Genomic DNA, 22,008 nt, shown 5'->3' with positions numbered 1-22,008 from the left:
AGCCCTTGGTTCTCCCCAGGCCTGACTGCCCTTAACCAACACAAAAACATCCTATGGCGTTCTGCATTAGCATCGAACAGCCCCCGTGATATGCAGCTGTTCAGGGAAGCTAGAAACCATTATACACAGGCAGTTAGAAAAGCCAAGGCTAACTTTTTCAAGCAGAAATTTGCTTCCTGCAACACTAACTCAAAAAAGTTCAAATAAAAATCAAATCAAATGTATTTGTCACATACACATGGTTAGCAGATGTTAATGCGAGTGTAGCGAAATGCTTGTGCTTCCAGTTCCGACAATGCAGTAATAACCAACGAGTAATCTAACTAACAATTCCAAAACTACTACCTTATACACACAAGTGTAAACGGATAAAGAATATGTACATAAAGATATGAAGATATGAATGAGTGATGGTACAGAGTGGCATAGGCAAGATGCAGTAGATGGTATCGAGTACAGTATATACATATGAGATGAGTTTGTAAACAAAGTGGCATAGTTTAAAGTGGCTAGTGATACATGTATTACATAAAGATGCAGTCTATCTCAAGGCCATCAGACTGTTAAACAGCCACCACTAACATTGAGTGGCTGCTGCCAACACACTGACTCAACTCCAGCCACTTTAATAATGGGAATTGATGGGAAATGATGTAAAATATATCACTAGCCACTTTAAACAATGCTACCTAATATAATGTTTACATACCCTACATTATTCATCTCATATGTATATGTATATACTGTACTCTATATCATCTACTGCATCTTTATGTAATACATGTATCACTAGCCACTTTAACTTTGCTTGGGGGGGAATATATACGGCTGTGATTATAATCGAAGAGTATTCCCTTGGTAGATAATGCGGTCGACATTTGATTGTGAGGAATTCTAAATCAGGTGAACAGAAGGACTTGAGTTCCTGTATGTTGTTGTGACCACACCACGTCTCGTTAACCATAAAGCATACGCCCCCACCCCTCTTCTTACCAGAAAGATGTTTGTTTCTGTCGGCGCAATGCGTGGAGAAACCAGCTGGCTGCACCGACTCCGATAGCGTCTCTCGAGTGAGCCATGTTTCCGTGAAGCAAAGAACGTTACAGTCTCTGATGTCCCTCTGGAATGCTACCCTTGCTCGGATTTCATCAACCTTGTTGTCAAGAGACTGGACATTGGCGAGAAGTATGCTAGGGAGTGGTGCGCGATGTGCCCGTCTCCGGAGTCTGACCAGAAGACCGCTTCGTTTCCCTCTTTTACGAAGTCGTTTTTTTTGGGTCGCTGGCTGGGATCCATTCCGTTGTCCTGGGTGAAAGGCAGAACACAGGATCCGCTTTGCGAAAGTCATATTCTTGGTCGTACTGATGGTGAGTTGACGCTGCTCTTACATTCAGTAGTTCTTCTCGACTGTATGTAATGAAACCTAAGATGACCTGGGGTACCAATGTAAGAAATAACATGTAAAAAAACAAAAAACTGCATAGTTTCCTAGGAACGCGAAGCGAGGCGGCCATCTCTGTCGGCGCCGGAAGGACCAGGACACTGTAAAGTCCATGGAGAATAAGAACACCTCCTCCCAGCTGCCCAATGCACTGAAGATAGGAAACACTGTCACCACTGATAAATCCACTATAATTGAGAATTTCAATAAGCATTTTTCTCTGGCTGGCCATGCTTTCCACCTGGCTACCCCTACCCCGGTCAACAGCACTGCACCCCCCACAGCAACTCGCCCAAGCCTTCCCCATTTCTCCTTCTCCCAAATCCAGTCAGCTGATGTTCTGAAAGAGCTGCAAAATCTGGACCCCTACAAATCAGCCGGGCTAGACAATCTGGACCTTTTTTTTCTAAAATTATCTGTCGAAATTCTTGCCACCCCTATTACTAGCCTGTTCAAACTCTCTTTCGTGTCGTCTTGAGATTCCCAAAGATTGGAAAGCAGCTGCGGTCATCCCCCTCTTCAAAGGGGGGACACTCTTGACCCAAACTGCTACAGACCTATATCTATCCTACCCTGCCTTTCTAAGGTCTTCGAAAGCCAAGTCAACAAACAGATTACCGACCATTTCGAATCTCACCATACCTTCTCTGCTATGCAATCTGGTTTCAGAGCTGGTCATGGGTGCACCTCAGCCACGCTCATGGTCCTAAACGATATCTTAACCGCCATCGATAAGAAACATTACTGTGCAGCCGTATTCATTGATCTGGCCAAGGCTTTCGACTCTGTCAATCACCACATCCTCATCGGCAGACTCGACAGCCTTGGTTTCTCAAATGATTGCCTCGCCCGGTTCACCAACTACTTCTCTGATAGAGTTCAGTGTGTCAAATCGGAGGGTCTGCTGTCCGGACCTCTGGCAGTCTCTATGGGGGTGCCACAGGGTTCAATTCTTGGACCGACTCTCTTCTCTGTATACATCAATGATGTCGCTCTTGCTGCTGGTGAGTCTCTGATCTACCTCTACGCAGACGACACCATTCTGTATACTTCTGGCCCTTCTTTGGACACTGTGTTAACAACCCTCCAGGCAAGCTTCAATGCCATACAACTCTCCTTCCGTGGCCTCCAATTGCTCTTAAATACAAGTAAAACTAAATGCATGCTCTTCAACCGATCGCTGCCTGCACCTGCCCACCTGTCCAACATCACTACTCTGGACGGCTCTGACTTAGAATACGTGGACAACTACAAAAACCTAGGTGTCTGGTTAGACTGTAAACTCTCCTTCCAGACCCACATCAAACATCTCCAATCCAAAGTTAAATCTAGAATTGGCTTCCTATTTCGCAACAAAGCATCCTTCCCTCATGCTGCCAAACATACCCTTGTAAAGCTGACCATCCTACCAATCCTCGACTTCGGCGATGTAATTTACAAAATAGCCTCCAATACCCTACTCAACAAATTGGATGCAGTCTATCACAGTGCAATCCGTTTTGTCACCAAAGCCCCATATACTACCCACCATTGCGACCTGTACGCTCTCGTTGGCTGGCCCTCGCTTCATATTCGTCGCCAAACCCACTGGCTCCATGTCATCTACAAGACCCTGCTAGGTAAAGTCCCCCCTTATCTCAGCTCGCTGGTCACCATAGCATCACCCACCTATAGCACGCACTCCAGCAGGTATATCTCTCTGGTCACCCCCAAAACCAATTCTTTCTTTGGCCGCCTCTCCTTCCAGTTCTCTGCTGCCAATAACTGGAACGAACTACAAAAATCTCTGAAACTGGAAACACTTATCTCTCTCACTAGCTTTAAGCACCAACTGTCAGAGCAGCTCACAGATTACTGCACCTGTACATAGCCCACCTATAATTTAGCCCAAACAACTACCTCTTTCCCTACTGTATTTATTTATTTATTTTGCTCCTTTGCACCCCATTATTTTTATTTCTACTTTGCACATTCTTCCACTGCAAATCTACCATTCCAGTGTTTTACTTGCTATATTGTATTTACTTTGTCACCATGGCCTTTTTTTGCCTTTACCTCCCTTATCTCACCTCATTTGCTCACATCGTATATAGACTTGTTTATACTGTATTATTGACTGTATGTTTGTTTTACTCCATGTGTAACTCTGTGTCGTTGTATCTGTCGAACTGCTTTGCTTTATCTTGGCCAGGTCGCAATTGTAAATGAGAACCTGTTCTCAACTTGCCTACCTGGTTAAATAAAGGTGAAATAAATAAAATAAAATAAATAAATAAATAAAGCATGATATACGCTTATAGATTATTTGTGAAGCATTTTTGCAGTGCAATGGTATAGGCATGAGAAGAAAGAAAAGCGAACTTGACATCTACAATAGGCTTTTCTATCTGAATGTAGGCTCCAAAAACAAAAACAAAGCTGCCAAGCCCTTTCCTGCAGTCTATGACCAAAAGCACCCTCTTTGGCCTCATGGGTGAAATGTTATTCATATTTTTCCTAATTTAATCAGATTTAAAGATTATTTTAAAAAACCTGACTGAAATCCAGTGTTTCTATGTCCAACTGTTATGTTATATTTCAATCTTCTGTAATGTATATAAAGTGTAATATTGGGATGCAAATTCAAAATGTAATACATTTCAACTCTATATCTGACATGGTACAGTTGTCTTGTTTTTTAAAAGCCCATAACCATGTGTGTGAAGTGTATACTTTTGTTTAAGACTTACCAAGAATCACTCCGTGTGAGCCTGGTTTAGCCCACTGCAGTAAAAGTTTAACAAACCCCAACATTACCAGGCAACACGCCAGGCAGTAAACAACATAACTTAACAACGCCCACTTAGACGAAAGCAGCGGAAGTCTATTTCAATAATGCATTTACAAGACAAAATCAGAACTCCATCCAAGTCCTGCATTAGACTTCCAGGGAACGGTGGTGATTTCATTAGTGCACCACAGAATGCAGCATCTTGATTGAGGCCTGTAGACTGTGGACGTCCCAAATGGCACGCTACTTTTGACCAGACTCCTATGCACCCTGGTCCAATATAGTGCACTACATAGGGTGCCATTTGGGACACCACCGACTCTGTGCCAGTGCCTCAGTCACCCATACTGATGAGGAGGAGAGGACTTCTCTGCTCTTCTGGATCAATAATGTTCTATGAAAGACAGAGACATATTTCATTCAAGCTCCTGTCTAATGTCATTAATACATGTACTTGTTTCTGTTTTAAACTTGTATGAATTCCAGGTGAATTGAAGAGGGTAAAATTAAAGAATACCAATGTGCCATAAGACTAGAAGAGCTTTGGGGAAAATACAGTACACTTCAATACTTGGCTAGGAGTGATTCCAGTTTCCTTCAGGGTGAGGAAGACCAAACACCATCAGAAGTTAAAATGCTCATCCTGCCACAAAGTCAGTGCATCTCAAAATCTTGAGTTCCCTTATTTTTTTAAACTGTTATTTAATTACTCCAGTGGGCTAAATCAGGGTCACACAGAGTGTTTATTGGTAGTCTAAAACAAATCTACTTTGAAACACACATGGTTATAGGCTTACAAAAAAGAAGATACCTGTACCATTTCAGATCATTTTGAGTTTGTATCCCAATGTTACACATTATATACATCACAGAAGAACTATAACAAAACCGTTTGACATATAAAACAGGATTTTCAGCATTTTTTTAAACAATATTGATAAACGAAATTATGACAAATATTAATAACATTCCACCCATGAGGCCACTAGATGGCACTTTGGCCATTCGACTGTAATCAGTATCATAAAGGGTTTGAATATGTCCTGTTCCAAACCACCCTGTAACAATAGAGAGCAGAAGATCCAGAGATGCATTCAGAATAGAACCAGAGAGCACATTATAAGCTGAGTACGGCTGTGAGCAGTGCAGCCCTAAAGCGTTGAGGTACACAGACTAATAATGCCCAAATGCAGTATATAAAAAGCTGAAGCTCTCTTTCTCCCATACACTCTCTCACATGTTCTCTTCCAATGCACCTGTCTGTCTGTCTGTCTGTCTGTCTGTCTGTCTGTCTGTCTGTCTGTCTGTCTGTCTGTCTGTCTGTCTGTCTGTCTGTCTGTCTGTCTGTCTGTCTGTCCATCTGCCTCCCCTTCCCTCTCTCTGTGAGAGAATTGCAGATCATCAACAACAGTCTGAGAGTGATTCAAATGTGACTTGTGACAAGCCTTAAAATGTGTGTCCTGGAGATGTGTCTTGTGTTTCAATACTTTGTCTCTCTCTTAGAGCAGATGCAAGGGCCTGATCAGGCATGGATCAGCAAAAGGAAGGCCAGGGTCATTACAATACTCAGAAAGTCAGAGGTTCTGATACAAAGAACGCAAACAATGGTCATGTTGATTGATTGCAGATGGCTGATTGATTGACTGACCTCTTCTTATACTGTAGATTCTCTGAAACAGTATCAGCATTTGTTTACAGACTTTACATGGTTGGTGTTAAATCCTGCCATTTCCTTTCAATTCAGTGTTTCAGTCACATTGGAAAGTAGGCTATAGTTTTCCTTTGTTGTCAGATCCCAGCGATGTTGTGGATGGTGAAGGTCTCTACATGTTGTCATTACTAATATGATGGTGAGGAGAACTGTCACATCTCTAAGCGTCCAGGTTAGGAGACACACTCACAAACTGTTATTGATGCTGATTATCACTCTTTACCTAGGCCAAGGCCAGTCTAAAACCCAGACAAACAGAAAATATGAAAAGTGTCATAGATCAATAGATGATCCATAGATGATCAATATTGTATGATGAACGATTCAGGACAGTTGCAGTGCACTGAAGCCATGCTTCCAAAATTCAGCCAGCAGAATGACATCAAATACCCGATGAGATACATTAGATCGTTACACATTTAATACGCAATGCAGATTACGGTTTTCTATATTTTCATCAAGCTGTCATGTGATGCGCACAAGTAGCAGATACTCAGGCGAAAGAGACATGACCCACAGTGGGGCAACCAACGGTGACAGAAACAGTATAAATATAATAGGTTCCCTGCTCGCTAAACAGGAACTGACCTGGATCGTGCAGGTGTACTCCGAGTCATCCAGCAGCCTCACCGTACAGTTGTATTCTCGTTCCAGATTCCTGATGCTGCCACTCATAAAACGGCTCAGCATCTTCTTGCTCTGTGTCTGTGAATGGGACCACAAAAAACTGCACACAGCATAGATGTAATGTCACATCAACAACGTCCCTCCTCTTTGGTCCAACACCTGGATAGCAGCAATGTCAACCTACAGCGGTGGTTGAGCATCGTATTTCCGGTAGCCCAGATGTGATATCGCGCTGAATGCTCAACGGCTGGGCAACCAAATAACGTATACTGTATCACTCAATGTGATAAAATGTTAGCCTGCTGCTGAGGTCCAGTTAAACTGTTATCATACCTCCACACTCTTCATTGCTCTATTCAGTCAAAAGCTGCTGGGCGGGCCAAGGACTAGTCTCTGAATGACGTGTCTGCGCGACAGTCAAAGCCGAGGAAATTGGCTACATTTCTGTGTGTAACCACAGGTCGGTTCTCCGCGGGAGCAATGTGACGAATAGTCATTTCGAATCTCCCACGTTTCCATCAGAATGCAGGGCCATGCCCATCAGCTGAAATAATACCAGTTAGCCTACACCACCAAGGATACGAATAGCCAGCAAGGACTGCTCGACCTGTTTCGATGAGCTGCTCAGTTCAAGAGCTGTTTACATTGTATTTCAAATCGTACCGTATGCAAATGAGTGCATGACGCGCTCGAGGAGAGTCGCTGGAAAGGAGGTTGGCGAGCGAGAGGTGTTAATCGTAGACTGTTTCATAATACAGAGAATACAATAGTCATATTTTTCTATATTCAACCTTTGAAATAACCCAGGGAATATGCAATGTCCATAATTGCCAACAGTAACCACTGAGGTAAGGTAAAACAATGATCATGTAACTTATTATAGCCTAATATGCCCATAATTGATCTCGTCCGGGGAGTCTATAATGTATTTTATAGACTAGGCCTACTATTAGGATTGTCTGGTTATGCAATAGGCTGTTGGCTCCCTCAGGTGGTGTGTAATTTCTAGTGCAGTCTGCTCTTGGTAGTCTTGAGCAGGTGGGCCACTAGACCACGAGGAGAAGCCGCTGGAAATGGTTGACATAATAGTATGTACCTGCCCTACCTGCTTTACCGTTATCTCAGTGTGCGCTTATAATAAGTAGAGGGGTGGATTGGATCGCAGATTTTTTTCATCGATTGATTATTGGGATTAAGACAGAATAGGCTATCGACACATGTGGAATGCATGTAACTGTAGGAGATGAATATATTAGGCTAAACAACAGCCCTGTGAGTATCGGGAAGCTGTCAATTATATCACTTATCAATTAGGCCTATCATTAATGAAATACTCATGTTTCAACCAAGTTTTGTTTAACCCGTAAGAGTCTAAACCCTGTCTATGTTCTACTAACCTATATGGAATTGTTTTAAGTAGGTCATACCAAGGATCATTTTGCTATTTGGATTTGAATTTTAAGACCCATTGAAGTATAAAAAAAATATATACACAAATTATTTGATGAAACATTTTATTTGGCCTTACTGCTATTAGCCCATACAAACGTTATGAATAACAGATTCACGACATGGAACAACACATAGTCCCCCCCAAAAAATCAAAAGAAGTTTGTTCTGAGGTGTCTGGCCTATATCTGAGAGATATAAGAAAGATCAGGAAACATTTGTTATTTTTGTTGACATATATTTGACCCCTTATTTTTGGCACTTAACAGTTTAACGCCTCGATCACACCGATAGCGTAAAAAAAGAGAGTATCATCTGGATATGTGTGCCACAACATTTCAATATTCACCTTCTGCTACCATTTCTGTCAAGCCGTCTACACATACAGTTTAATGCATATGTTCGGGTTTACTAAGCTATATGGAATTGTTTTAAGAAGGTCATACCATGGATCATTTTGCTATTTGATTTTTAATTTTAAGACCCCTTGAAGTATAAAAAAATATACATAAAAAAATGTGGGGTAAGCTAATCCTAGGTCTTTGCTAAGGCTAACTTCTGGAATGGGCCTATGGTGCTGTTAAAATTCTGATATGTGTTCAACATTACATGAGTGGGCAAATACTTTTTAACAACAGGAGGTAAACACATTTACCAATCATCATTCATGGACATGACAGCATGGTAGTAACACCTGTCTGTGATAGCATGCGGCAGTGGATTGGTTCATGGCACTGCAGAATGGGTGTGGTCACAAGCATAAATGTGACCCTGAGTGAGGAGGGGTGTCTGGGTGTTGTTCAGCTGTCCTTCCACGGGGTCACATCTTCTTCCTATTCCTCCTTCTGGCCTTGGGTCAACACTGTCTGGGTATGAATAACCAAGAGATGATGTCATAGATTCAGCAGCCCAGGACAGTCTTACAAATCCAAGCCCAGTATCCACAGTGACCTGACCCCAGGCTGTCAAACATCAAAACAACCCTACCGGCTGGCTAGGGGGTAAGGAGCGAGAACAGGACTTGGCATCATGCTACATGAGAGGGGTAAACAGCACTCCAATATAGCCTATATACAGTGCACTACATTTGACCAGAGGTCAGAAGTGGTGCATTACATAGGGAATAGGGTACTATTTAGGACATACCACAGTTCAGCCAGCCAATCACTCTGGCACAAGACGTCATGTCAACACCTAGCCGCTCCAATTAGCTTGGATCTTAACCCTCATGAGTCCAATCAAAACGGAACACCATGTTCCAATGTTCCATAGTTCTGATACCCTAAATGTGATATGTTGTATTTTAATCTTAGCCGAAGCCATTTGAAGCTGGACGCACTACTGTATATCTTACATAGCTTTGTGATCTCAATCACACACACACAATGTTTATGAAAGCAGTCTGAAAAGTCAGTGGAGTTTAATGTTCTGCTTTCAAACAGTAATGAACTGTTGGCCCACCTGGGTGCATGTGAAGATGTCTATAGGAGTGATAACACAGACGTTTCATAGTAGTGGCCACACACAGTCTACTTCCTTGCTCGTTTGCTAGTGGACCACTAGAGGGAAGTAGTGAAGTTTTCAGTACTGCTTAAACTCAGGCACCTGGGTATTTGTACTCTTTGCAGACAAGAGCACCTGTTTGAATTGAAATTATTAAATTGCTAAACTGTACAGAGAAGTGTATTTCTTTCCAATTAGATATTGACTTGAGTAACTTTACACATGTCTAGCACTGAGGCATATTGTAGTAGGCCTACATCTGAAGGGGCTCTGGTTGTGTTTAGCTTCTGTTGAAACTGCTGAGGCCTAGAGACGACATAGATGTATTCATTTGATCATAATTAGGGGATCAGTTATCCTGTATCCTGTATAGCTGACAGGCAGATAAGCATTACAACTTCTCCCATTTATAAATACTGTAGAAATCAACATGTTGTCTCATATCAGAACCAACATGATATCTTGTATCACAGCTGTAGAGTAAATCAAGTTACCTGGTTCTACATGACCTTGTAACAGAGTGGGAGGAAGCTGGGTGAAAAGTTCAGGGCCATGAGGCGTTAAAGGTCACTATTTACGATGTCAATGAAGTGGATTATGACCCCGCCGGCCATGGTGGAATCAAGATGAAGTTACAGCGGCTCAGCCCCTTATCTACTACCACACCAGAACTATATCCCAACAAGGTGCCATAAAGCAGTCCTCCTTCCTTTCTTTAACAGCCACTCACCTTGTGATAATGTGATTTCATTGGCTGCTTTTTGGTTTCACTTAGAGCAGCACAGTTTACTCAATATTTTGGGCAAGCACATGACTCTATGCTGTCTTGCATTGAATAAAGAAGGCTTGTATAACCATTTTACACTCATTCAGAATTGGATATTAGCATTATAGAGTGTGTACATTAATATAGAAACATTTCTTTTGAAGGTGCTGTCCAAAATTAACAAGAGATTGCCTTGTAAAGGGGTAAAAATGGGATGAACTCCAGAAAATGTTCATAAAAATATGTCAGTTTAATCAACAGAAACAGAAGCCAGTGAACCTACATTTCGTCTGTCTTGTATAACTATTTTGCCATGGGATTATGTTTTTGTAAAGGCAGTGCCTCTGGTGTTCCTCAACATCATTCACAGACATCTAGACATCAGTCCAACAAGGCTACAGGACATTAGGAACTGCTATAGATAGCCGGTATGACGCTACACAATACAAAACATGCTTTTCAAACCCACCATCTGATCCAGACCATGAGGTCAACACAAATAATAATGTAACGTCTGAGTATCAGGTTTCCTCATTTATGCAATGGGATAATGATCATAAATCAGCTGTAAATTCAATATAATTACAATAATGTGATTTTCTATTTCCATAATCAGTAGGCAAAACATATGGTGTAACAAATGCTACTATCAGGTGTCATGCCCTGGTCAAAGTATTTTGTGTTTATCTTTATGTATTTGGTCAGGCCAGGGTGTGGCATGGGGTTTTTGTAATTGTGGTGTGTTTGTCTTGGGGTTTTGGTGGTGGTATTGGGATTGTAGCTTAGTGGGTTGTCTAGCAAGGTCTATGGCTGTCTGGAGTGGTTCTCAATCAGAGGCAGGTGCTTATCGTTGTCTCTGATTGGGAACCATATTTAGGCAGCCATATTCTTTGAGTTTGTCGTGGGTGATTGTCCTTAGTGTCCTATGTGTACTCTTTGTTAGTTTGCACCAGATAGGCTGTTTCGTTTATTGTTTTTTGTAAGTTCGTGTTTCTTTGTTATATTAAACATGGATCGCAATCGACACGCTGCAGTTTGGTCCGACTCTCCTTCATCACCACTATATGAAAACCGTTACAGAATCACCCACCACCAACGGACCAAGCGGCGTGTCAACAGGCAGGAGCAGCCGAAAAAGGAGATGCTCAACAAGGATTTCTGGTCATGGGAGGAGATCTTCGACGGGAGAGGACCCTGGGCTAAACCAGGGGAGTGTAGCCGCCCAAAGGAGCAACAGGAGAAGAGGCAACAGACGCAGCAGCAGCAGGAGCAGCAGCAGCTACAGTGGGAGAGGTTGCACCACCTGGAGAAATGGACATGGGAGGAGGAATTGGACGGTAAAGGACCCTGGAATGAGCCTGGAGATTATTGTCGCCCCAAAGCCGAGCTGGAGGCAGCAAAAGCAGAGAGGCGGCATTATGAGGAGCTAGCACGGCAGAGCGGATGGAAGCCCGAGAGTCAGCCCCAAAAATTTCTTGGGGGGCTCACAGGGAGTATGGCTATGCCAGGTAGGAGACCTGCGCAAACTCCCTGTGCTTACTGGGGGCTGGAGAGACCGGGCAGGCACCGTGTTATGCTGTGGAGCGCACGGTGTCTCCAGTGCGGGTGCACAGCCCGGTTTGGTATATTCCAGCTCCTCGTATCGGCCGGGCTAGAGTGGGCATCGAGCCAGGTAAGGTTGGGCAGGCTCGGTGCTCAAGAGCTCCAGTGCGCCTGCACGGTCCGGTCTATCCAGTACCACCTCCACACCCCAGCCCTCCGGTAGCAGCTCCCCGCACCAGGCTTCCTGTGCGTGTCCTCGGTCCAGTACCACCAGTACCAGCACCACGCATCAGGCCTACAGTGCGCCTCGCCTCTCCAGCGCTGTCGGAGCCTTTCTCCTCTCCTGCGCTGCCGGAGTCTCCCGCCTATCTAGCGCTGTTAGAGCTTTCCTCATCTCCAGCGCTGCCGGAGTCTCCCGCCTGTTCAGCGCAGCCAGAGCCTTCCTCCGACACAGCGCTGCAGGAGTCTCCCGCCTGTTCAGCGCAGCCAGAGCTGCCAGTCTGCATGAAGCAGCCAGAGCTGCCAGTCTGCATGAAGCAGTCAGTCTACATGGAGCAGCCAGAGCTGTCAGTCCGCATGGAGCAGCCAGAGCTGTCAGTCTACATGAAGCAGCCCTAGCTGCCAGTCTGCATGAAGCAGCCAGTCTACATGGAGCAGCCAGAGCTGTCAGTCTGCATGAAGCAGCCAGAGCTGTCAGTCTGCATAGAGCAGCCAGTCTGCATGGAGCTGCCAGTCTGCATGGAGCTGCCAGTCTGCATGGAGCTGCCAGTCTGCATGGAGCTGCCAGTCTGCAAGGAGCTGTCAGTCTGCACGGAGCTGTCCGTCTGTAAGGAGCTGCCAGTCTGCAAGGAGCTGCCAGTCAGCACGGAGCCGCCAGAGCGGTCAGTCTGTAAGAAGCCGCCAGAGCTGTCAGCCTATATGGAGCAGCTAGTGCCCCCAGTCTGCCCAGCGCCGCCAGTGCCCCCAGTCTGCCCAGCGTCGCCAGTCTGCCCAGCGCCGTCAGTCTGCCCAGCATCGCCAGTCTGCCCAGCACCGCCAGTCGGCCCAGCACCGCCAGTCTGCCCAGCACCGCCAGTCTGCCCAGCGTCGTCAGTCTGCCCAGCACCGCCAGTCTGCCCAGCACCGCCAGTCTGCCCAGCGCCGCCAGTCTGCCCAGCATCGCCAGTCTGCCCAGCGCCGCCAGTCTGCCCAGCGCCGCCAGTCTGCCCAGCGCCGCCAGATCTGCCAGTCAGCCAGACTCTTCCAGATCTGCCAGTCAGCCAGACTCTTCCAGATCTGCCAGTCAACCAGACTCTTCCAGATCTGCCAGTCAACCAGACTCTTCCAGATCTGCCAGTCAACCTGACTCTTCCAGATCTGCCAGTCAACCAGACTCTTCCAGATCTGCCAGTCAACCAGACTCTTCCAGATCTGCCAGTCAACCAGACTCTTCCAGATCTGCCAGTCAGCCAGGATCTGCCAGTCAGCCAGGATCTGCCAGTCAGCCAGGATCTGCTGAAACCACCAGCCAGCCAGGAGCTGGTAGATCTATCTACCTGCCTGAGCTTCCTCTCACTCCTGAGCTTCCTCTCACTCCTGAGCTTCCTCTCACTCCTGAGCTTCCTCTCACTCCTGAGCTTCCTCTCACTCCTGAGCTTCCTCTCACTCCTGAGCTTTCTCTCACTCCCGAGCTGCCTCGGTCCCGAGCTGTCCTTCAGTCCCGATCTGCTCCTCAGTCCAGTGGGGTTCTGGGTGAGGACTACTAGGCCATGGTCGGCGGCGAGGGTGGACTATCCAGGGACGAAGGGAGAGGGGACTAAGACATTAAAGGAGTGGGGTCCACGTCCCGCGCCGGAGCCGCCACCATGGACAGACGCCCACCCGGACCCTCCCTATTGTTTTGAGGTGCGTTCGGGAGTCCGCACCTTAGGGGGGTTCTGTCACGCCATGGTCAAAGTATTTTGTGTTTATCTTTATGTATTTGGTCAGGCCAGGGTGTGGCATGGGTTTTTGTAATTGTGGTGTGTTTGTCTTGGGGTTTTGGTGGTGGTATTGGGATTGTAGCTTAGTGGGTTGTCTAGCAAGGTCTATGGCTGTCTGGAGTGGTTCTCAATCAGAGGCAGGTGCTTATCGTTGTCTCTGATTGGGAACCATATTTAGGCAGCCATATTCTTTGAGTTTGTCGTGGGTGATTGTCCTTAGTGTCCTATGTGTACTCTTTGTTAGTTTGCACCAGATAGGCTGTTTCGGTTTCGTTTATTGTTTTTTGTAAGTTCGTGTTTCTTTGTTATATTAAACATGGATCGCAATCGACACGCTGCAGTTTGGTCCGACTCTCCTTCATCACCACTATATGAAAACCGTTACATCAGGTATGAAGGTAAAACCCAGATGCAGACAACGTCAAATGAACAATTGTTTAATAATCCAACAGGGGCAGGCAATAGACAGGTCAAGGCAGGCCGGAGTCAGATAACCAGAGGTGGAGCAACGGTACCGGACGGCAGGCAGGCCCAGGGCAGGCAGCGGTCAATAATCCAGAGGTGGAGCAACGGTACCGGATGGCAGGCAGGATCAAGGCAGGCAGCGGTCAATAATCCAGAGGTGGAGCAACGGTACCGGACGGCAGGCAGGCCCAGGGCAGGCAGCGGTCAACAATCCAGAGTTGGAGCAACGGTACCGGACGGCAGGCAGGCCCAGGGCAGGCAGCGGTCAATAATCCAGACGTGGGGCAAAGGTACAGGTCGGCAGGCAGGCTCAGGCGGGAGGGCAGGCTCAGAGACAGGGCAGGCAAGGGTCAAAACCAGGAGGGCACGAAAAAGAGAGACTGGAAAAAGTAGGCGCTGAGCCACAAAAACACTGGTTGACTTGACAAACAAGACAAACTGGCAACAGACAAACAGAGAACACCAGTATAAATACACAGGGGATAATGGGAAGATGGGCGACACCTGGAGGGGGGTGGAGACAATCACAAAGACAGGTGAAACAGATCAGGGTGTGACAGCTACTTTAGACGTCAACTATACCAAAGATGTATCCAAGGCAGCCTCTGTGAGGTCAAAGAGGATATCAACCACAGTTGACATAATCTGATACCCTTGTACAATCTGTCATTCTCTCTTTCCACACATCTTGTAGAAAATCCCTTCCATTACATCATAGGCCATTTGTTTCAGGGTCATGTGACATGGCCTCGTGGTCTATTGGTCTATGTAGTGGTCTGTGTTGTGCTTTGATCCCAGCAGCATAGCAGCATACACACCTCTCTAAGAATGTACAGCCAGGCAGAGGCTAGCCGAGGGCCTCCCTCTTTGTCCCTACCTTGGCTTCTGATTGAAGGCTCTGAGCCAGCTGCTGTGTGTGTGTGTGTGTGTGTGTGTGTGTGTGTGTGTGTGTGTGTGTGTGTGTGTGTGTGTGTGTGTGTCCAGTCCAGTCCAGTTCATGTACATCCGTCACCACAGCGTGGTTGGTGGTGGTGGGAGCCAGCAAAAGAGTGGAATAATTCAGCTTGATAATAAGCAGAGACACACTGCATCAGCTTTCCATGTAAAATACTTACTGAGACATCAACCTGCTATGTAAAAGACAGGGCCTGGAACTTACTGAGACACGGCAATGGAATTTTTTTAAAGTTTCATTTAAAATAGCAGCGCAGGAGGCACGTATGCATGTGTAATCTGTGTAATCTGTAATCTGATGACAGGGTGGTCGAACAGTGTCATCACAGCTTAACCAAACAGCAGCCCAACAGATGATGAAACTGACATCCACAACTTGCACGGCAATTCTGTGAAAAACTCACTGAGAACAGCACTTGTTTATTACATGTTATATCACTAGCATAAAAATATCACAGAGAAGTAACCATAGCAAAATGTTCTATTGCATTTAGACTCACATTTGTCCCAGTATATTTGTCATTTGCAGGATCAACAAGCCTGTTGCTGTGGAAGGTCAGTCATTGTAACCAAACACTTTTATGTTTGGAAAGTGGGAGCGATGGGACTGGATGCCTGAATTTACAGCTCTTTTAAATTGACTTTTAAGGCTGGTGTCATCATTCTGATTGACAGGGTCATATGATACTTTAGCACCACGGGCGGTATCAAACACTAAGCATGCACGCTGTTTAAGAGAAGAAAAAGCTCAGTCACCCATTGGGCCACATGAAAGACCCTCTGCTGTTTTAGAGGGCACGTTTTCCAATGGTAACCAAGTCACACACTCATGGTGGCCTAACTTGCTTAACCCAATTCGTAAAATTTGGAGGACAACCAACTCTTAGATGGCCTTGTGGCTTCTGACTAAGCATGGTTCCATATGGATTCATCTCTTCCACAATGCTGGAACAGATATGATAAAAACTATTTTCTACGGATTCTTTCCCAAAGGCAGTTTTCCTTGTGGTTGTTGGGTATTGTACTTAAAATGGTTCGAAGGCTAGTTTTGGAAAATGTGATGTGCTCTTGTGCCTATTTGTAGGCCTGTTATAAATAGGTTTGGCAGGGTACACATGCTCATGTTTGTTTGGAAATTGCACAGTGCCTTGAGCCGGAGAGAGTGGTGGGTCCTTATACAAAGAGACAAAAGGAAAGCTATGAATGGTGAGTTTACCTCAGCGATCTGATGGAAGATAGCTTGTTGATGAATGATGATATTATGGATGTGTTACCAACTGAACATAACAACATTACTTTGAACAAACATCTCTGTTGCTGATATCAGTCTCTATAGTATAAGGCATTACACTACAATTGACGAAGACAATAGAAGTGTTTGCTTTTTTTTAAACATGTTTTCAAGCTCATAAATATTTACCAAAAAAGGGCATCATCTTGATTTTGTATCTTGTTATTAAAAATAACTTAGTGTTATCTTTATCTCTCTTTCAGCTGCTATCTCCCAGATTTAGACCATAACAGATTACAGCCACAGAAGAAAACCTCATTTGTTTTGATGGATGTACATCATCATCTGTTGCCTTCTCTGAGGACGTTTCTCCTGGGAATTTAAGTTTGAAAGAGAAACGGTATCTGTTGGAGAATGAGTTCCAGGAGGCTGATGACCCGCTCCTACTCTGCGGGGGACGGGAGGTCCAGCTCCCACAATGGAGATGATGTCATAGGGAGTAGCAGAGCCAGTAGCCGCAGCTACCTCTCTGATGTCAGGCCTGAAAACAGGTACACAACCCCTCAGCTCAACACAGGAAATATTACTGTACCTCAACAAGCAACAAGAAAGTTAGAATATGTTTATTACCACATCCCTCTCCTTTTGAAGTGAAGTTTAACCATTGATTCGGCATCATTGTATTATGAGGTCTTAATAATAAAACAATAATAATTGAATTTATAATGCCTTTTTAAATTCAAATGATTGGATGGCTTGGATTGAAATGATTTCTCAGTGTGTTAGTTAGTTGGAGATAGCGGTGTTAGTTATATTTACATAACATTTACATTTGAGTCATTTAGCAGACACACTCATCCAGAGCCAGTTATCATGCATTCATCTTAAGGCAACTGGATGAGTCAACCACATATCAAAGGCATTGTTGGTTTCCATGGTGTCGTTTACTGCATTTAGGACTGTTTGAATGGCCAGCTGATAGGCAACACTCACTACCGGCTCATAAAAAGCTATGACCATGAAGGTCAGCTCTCAGCTCTTTATAAATAAACTGCATCTCACTGCATGAGCCTGTGTAAAGGCAAACCGTCTTCCAAAATGCATCCTACAAATAGAAGAAAAGTTTATGAAAATCCAATCTTCCTACTACTGGGTATGTCTACTTATGGCCAAGTGCGTGCTGCAAAACTATCAAGTCAAGTGAAAACATGTATTCTTAATTATAATTAAATAAAATATTAATGGTACAAATAGTATCGTCATGTAATACTTTCTGACGTCACTTAGTGTTTTTCCACTGTCAGTGGTTTGATTTTGTTTCACTGTAGACACTAGGCAATAGTCAGTCAAAATACAATCTCAAATAAACCATGGCCTTAGCAACACCCTATCTTAATGATCTGGCCGAGAGACGGAAATAGATGACAACACCCGACACAGAGTGACTAGACCTACACTTAAACACTCTGTTTATGGCCATGATTACAGGCATGACATATCCACCAATTAAGATGTTGCACTCTATGGTGTATGGGAGTGATATTAGTTCCAACAGAAATGGAATCTGAATTCAATCATTTTCCATTCAAAATACATTTCTGAATACAAATGCAGTTTTTGTTGGCATTAATGTCCCTCAATAATGAGCCTGCAATACCTGCATTCTGTATTGAAAGCATTATATTCATATAGAGTCATGTACAGTTGAAGTCAGAAGTTTACATACACCTTAGCCAAATACATTTAAACTCAGTTTTTCACAATTCCTGACATTTAATCCTAGTAAAGATTCCCTGTTTTAGGTCAGTTAGGATCACCACTTTACTTTAAGAATGTGAAATGTCAGAATAATAATAGAGAGATGTCACACCCTGACCATAGTTTGCTTTGTATGTTTCTATGTTTTGGTTGGTCAGGGTGTGATCTGAGTGGGCATTCTATGTTGGTTGTTTTGTTTGTCTATTTCTATGTCTGGCCTGATATGGTTCTCAATCAGAGGCAGGTGTTAGTCATTGTCTCTGATTGGGAACCATATTTAGGTAGCCTGGGTTTCACTGTGTGTTTGTGGGTGATTGTTCCTGTCTCTGTTTTGCACCAGATAGGGCTGTTTTGAGTTTTCACATTTCATTGTTTTGTAGTTTATTCATGTATAGTTTTCCTTTATTAAACAAACATGAATCATCATCACGCCGCATTTTGGTCCGCCTCTCCTTCAACTAAAGAGAACCGTTACAGAATCACCCACCACAACAGGACCAAGCGGCGTGGTAACGGGCAACAGCAACGCAAAGAGGAATGGACATGGGAGTACGGTTTGGACTGCAAGAGTATGGACTATACTTCTTGGGAGGAGATAGACAGGTGGGCGGTCAACCCAGGGAGAGTGCCGGAGCCCGCCTGGGATTCGATGGAGCAGTGCGCTGAAGGTTATCGGAGAATGGAGTTGGCGAAGCAAGCAAGGCGGTGCGGACGGAAGCCCGAGAGTCAGCCCCAAAAATGTCTTGGGGGGGGGGCTCACAGGGAGTATGGCTATGCCAGGTAGGAGACCTGCGCAAACCCCCTGTGCTTACCGGGGGGCTAGAGAGACCGGACAGGCACCGTGTTATGCTGTGAAGCGGGTGCATAGCCCAGTGCGGTACATTCCAGCTCCGCGTATCGGCCGGGCTAGAGTGAGCATTGAGCCAAGTGCCATGAAGCCGGTTCTATGCAGCTGGTCTCCAGTGCGTCTCCTTGGGCCGGCTTACATGGCACCAGCCTTGCGCACGGTGTCCCCGGTTCGCCTGCATAGCCCAGTGCGGGCTATTCCACCTCGCCGCACTGGCAGGGCGACCGGGACCATTCAACCGGGTAAGGTTGGGCAGGCTCGGTGCTCAAGAGCTCCAGTGCGCCTGCACGGTCCGGTCTATCCAGTACCACCTCCACACCCCAGCCCTCCGGTAGCAGCTCCCCGCACCAGGCTTCCTGTGCGTGTCCTCGGCCCAGTACCACCAGTGCCAGCACCACGCATCAGGCCTACAGTGCGCCTCGCCTCTCCAGCGCTGCCGGAGTCTCCCGCTTCTCCAGCGCAACCGGAGTCTCCCGCCTGTTCGGCGCTACGAGAGCTACTCAGTCCAGCGCTGCCAGAGCCTTCCTCTCCAGCGTTGCCAGAGCCTCCCGTCTGCCCAGCGTCATCTGAGCCTCCCGTCTGCCCAGCGCCATCTGAGCCGCCCGTCTGCCCAGCGCCGCCTGAGCCGCCCGTCTGCCCAGCGCCGCCTGAGCCGCCCGTCTGCCCAGCGCCGCCTGAGCCGCCCGTCTGCCCAGCGCCGCCTGAGCCGCCCGTCTGCCCAGCGCCGCCTGAGCCGCCCGTCTGCCCAGCGCCGCCCGTCTGCCCAGCGCCGCCTGAGCCGCCCGTCTGCCCAGCGCCGCCAGTCAGCCAGGGGCCGCCAGTCAGCCAGGGGCCGCCAGTCAGCCAGGGGCCGCCAGTCAGCCAGGGGCCGCCAGAGCCCCTCAGCCCAGAGGCGCCAGAGCCCCTCAGCCCAGAGCCCCTCAGCCCAGAGGCGCCAGAGCCCCTCAGCCCAGAGGCACCAGAGCCCCTCTGTCCCGAGCTTCCGCCCCTCTGTCCCGAGCTTCCGCCCCTCTGTCCCGAGCTTCCGCCCCTCTGTCCCGAGCTGCCGCCCCTCTGTCCCGAGCTGCTACCCCTCAGTCCAGTGGGGTCATTAAGTAGGGTCGCTGTGGCTAGGAGGCCACGGAAGCGGACAAGGTGGGGGACTAAGACTACGGTGAAGTGGGGGCCACGTCCAGCACCAGAGCCGCCACCGCGGACAGATGCCCACCCAGACCCTCCCCAATAGGTTCAGGTTTTGCGGCCGGAGTCCGCACCTTGGGGGGGGTACTGAGTGGAGTACTGTCACACCCTGACCATAGTTTGCTTTGTATGTTTCTATGTTTTGGTTGGTCAGGGTGTGATCTGAGTGGGCATTCTATGTTGGTTGTTTTGTTTGTCTATTTCTATGTCTGGCCTGATATGGTTCTCAATCAGAGGCAGGTGTTAGTCATTGTCTCTGATTGGGAACTATATTTAGGTAGCCTGGGTTTCACTGTGTGTTTGTGGGTGATTGTTCCTGTCTCTGTGTTTTGCACCAGATAGGGCTGTTTTCACATTTCATTGTCTTGTAGTTTATTCATGTATAGTTTTCCTTTATTAAACAAACATGAATCATCATCACGCCGCATTTTGGTCCGCCTCTCCTTCAACTAAAGAGAACCGTTACAAGAGAAGGATTTATTTCAGCTTTTATTTTTTTCATCAAATTCCCAGTGGGTCAGAAATGTACATACACTCAATTAGTATTTGGTAACGTTGCCTTTAAATTGTTTAACTTGGGTCAAATGTTTCGGGTAGCCTTCCACAAGCTTCCCACAATAAGTTGGGTGATTTTTGGCCCATTCCTCCTGACAGAGCTGGTGTAACTGAGTCAGGTTTGTTGGCCTCCTTGCTTGCACACACTTTTTCAGTTCTGCCCACAAACTGTCTATGGGATTGAGGTTAGGGCTTTGAGATGGCCACTCCAACACCTTGACTTTGTTGTCCTTAAACCCATTTTGCCACAACTTTGGAAGTATGCTTGGGGTCATTGTCCATTTGGAAGACCCATTTGCGACCAAGCTTTAACTTCCTGACTGATGTCTTGATGTCAATATATCCACATAATTTTCTGTCCTCATGATGCCATCTATTTTGTGAAGCGCACCAGACCCTCCTGCAGCAAAGCACCCCCACATCATGATGCTGCCACCCCCGTGCTTCACGGTTGGGATGGTGTACTTCGGCTTGCAAGCCTCCCCCTTTTTCCTCCAAACATAACAATGGTCATTATGACCAAACAGTTCTATTTTTGTTTCATCAGACCAGAGGATATTTCCCCAAAAAGTACGGTCTTTGTCCCCATGTGCAGTTGCTATCCGTAATCTTTTTTTATGGCGGTTAGGAGCAGTGGCTTCTTCCTTGCTGAGCGGCCTTTCAGGTCATGTCGATATAGGACTCATTTTACTGTGGATATAGATACTTTTGTATCTTTCCTCCAGCATCTTCACAAGGTCCTTTGCTGTTGTTCTGGGATTGATTTGCACTTTTCGCAGCAAAGTACGTTCATCTCTAGGAGACAGAACGCGCCTCCTTCCTGAGCAGTATGACAGCTGCGCGGTCCCATGGTGTTTATGCTTGCGTACTATTGTTTGTACAGATGTACGTGGTACCTTCAGGTGTTCGAACATTTCTCCCAAGGATGAACCAGACTTGTGGAAGTCTACAATGATTTTTCTGAGGTCTTGGCTGATTTCTTTTGATTTGATCCCATGATGTCAAGCCAAGAGGCACTGAGTTTGACGGTAGGCCTTGAAATACATCCACAGGTACACCTCAATTGACTCAAATGATGTCACATAGCCTATCAGAAGCTTCTAAAGCCATGACATCGTTTTCTGGAATTTTCCAAGCTGTTTAAAGACACAGTCAACTTAGTGTATGTAAACTTCTGACCCACTGGAATTGTGATACAGTGAATTATAAATTAAATAATTTGATAACCAATTAAATGTAATAACCAATT

At 46.0% G+C, this 22,008-nt stretch overlaps 1 protein-coding gene across 2 annotated transcripts in view; it reads left to right on the top strand.

Annotated features, from left to right (window-relative positions):
• The first annotated feature begins 15,967 nt into the window (after nt 1–15,967).
• The window catches only part of LOC112246930 (protein piccolo), a 14,505-nt gene continuing 8,464 nt past the window's right edge, over nt 15,968–22,008 (top strand). The window contains exons 1-2 of one of the 2 annotated variants that reach the window (XM_042321223.1): nt 15,968–16,395; nt 16,684–16,971. In XM_042321223.1, coding sequence (XP_042177157.1) covers nt 16,953–16,971 — 19 coding nt within the window. In that variant the 5' untranslated portion in view covers nt 15,968–16,395; nt 16,684–16,952. The remainder of the gene's footprint in view (nt 16,396–16,683; nt 16,972–22,008) is intronic. The other variant, XM_042321224.1, reaches the window with a different exon arrangement.

This window comes from Oncorhynchus tshawytscha, linkage group LG04 (genome assembly GCF_018296145.1).
Source record: "Oncorhynchus tshawytscha isolate Ot180627B linkage group LG04, Otsh_v2.0, whole genome shotgun sequence".
NCBI classification, from domain to species: domain Eukaryota; kingdom Metazoa; phylum Chordata; class Actinopteri; order Salmoniformes; family Salmonidae; genus Oncorhynchus; species Oncorhynchus tshawytscha.
Note: the sequence above shows the minus strand (reverse complement) of the source record. Positions and strands in the feature narration are given on the sequence as shown.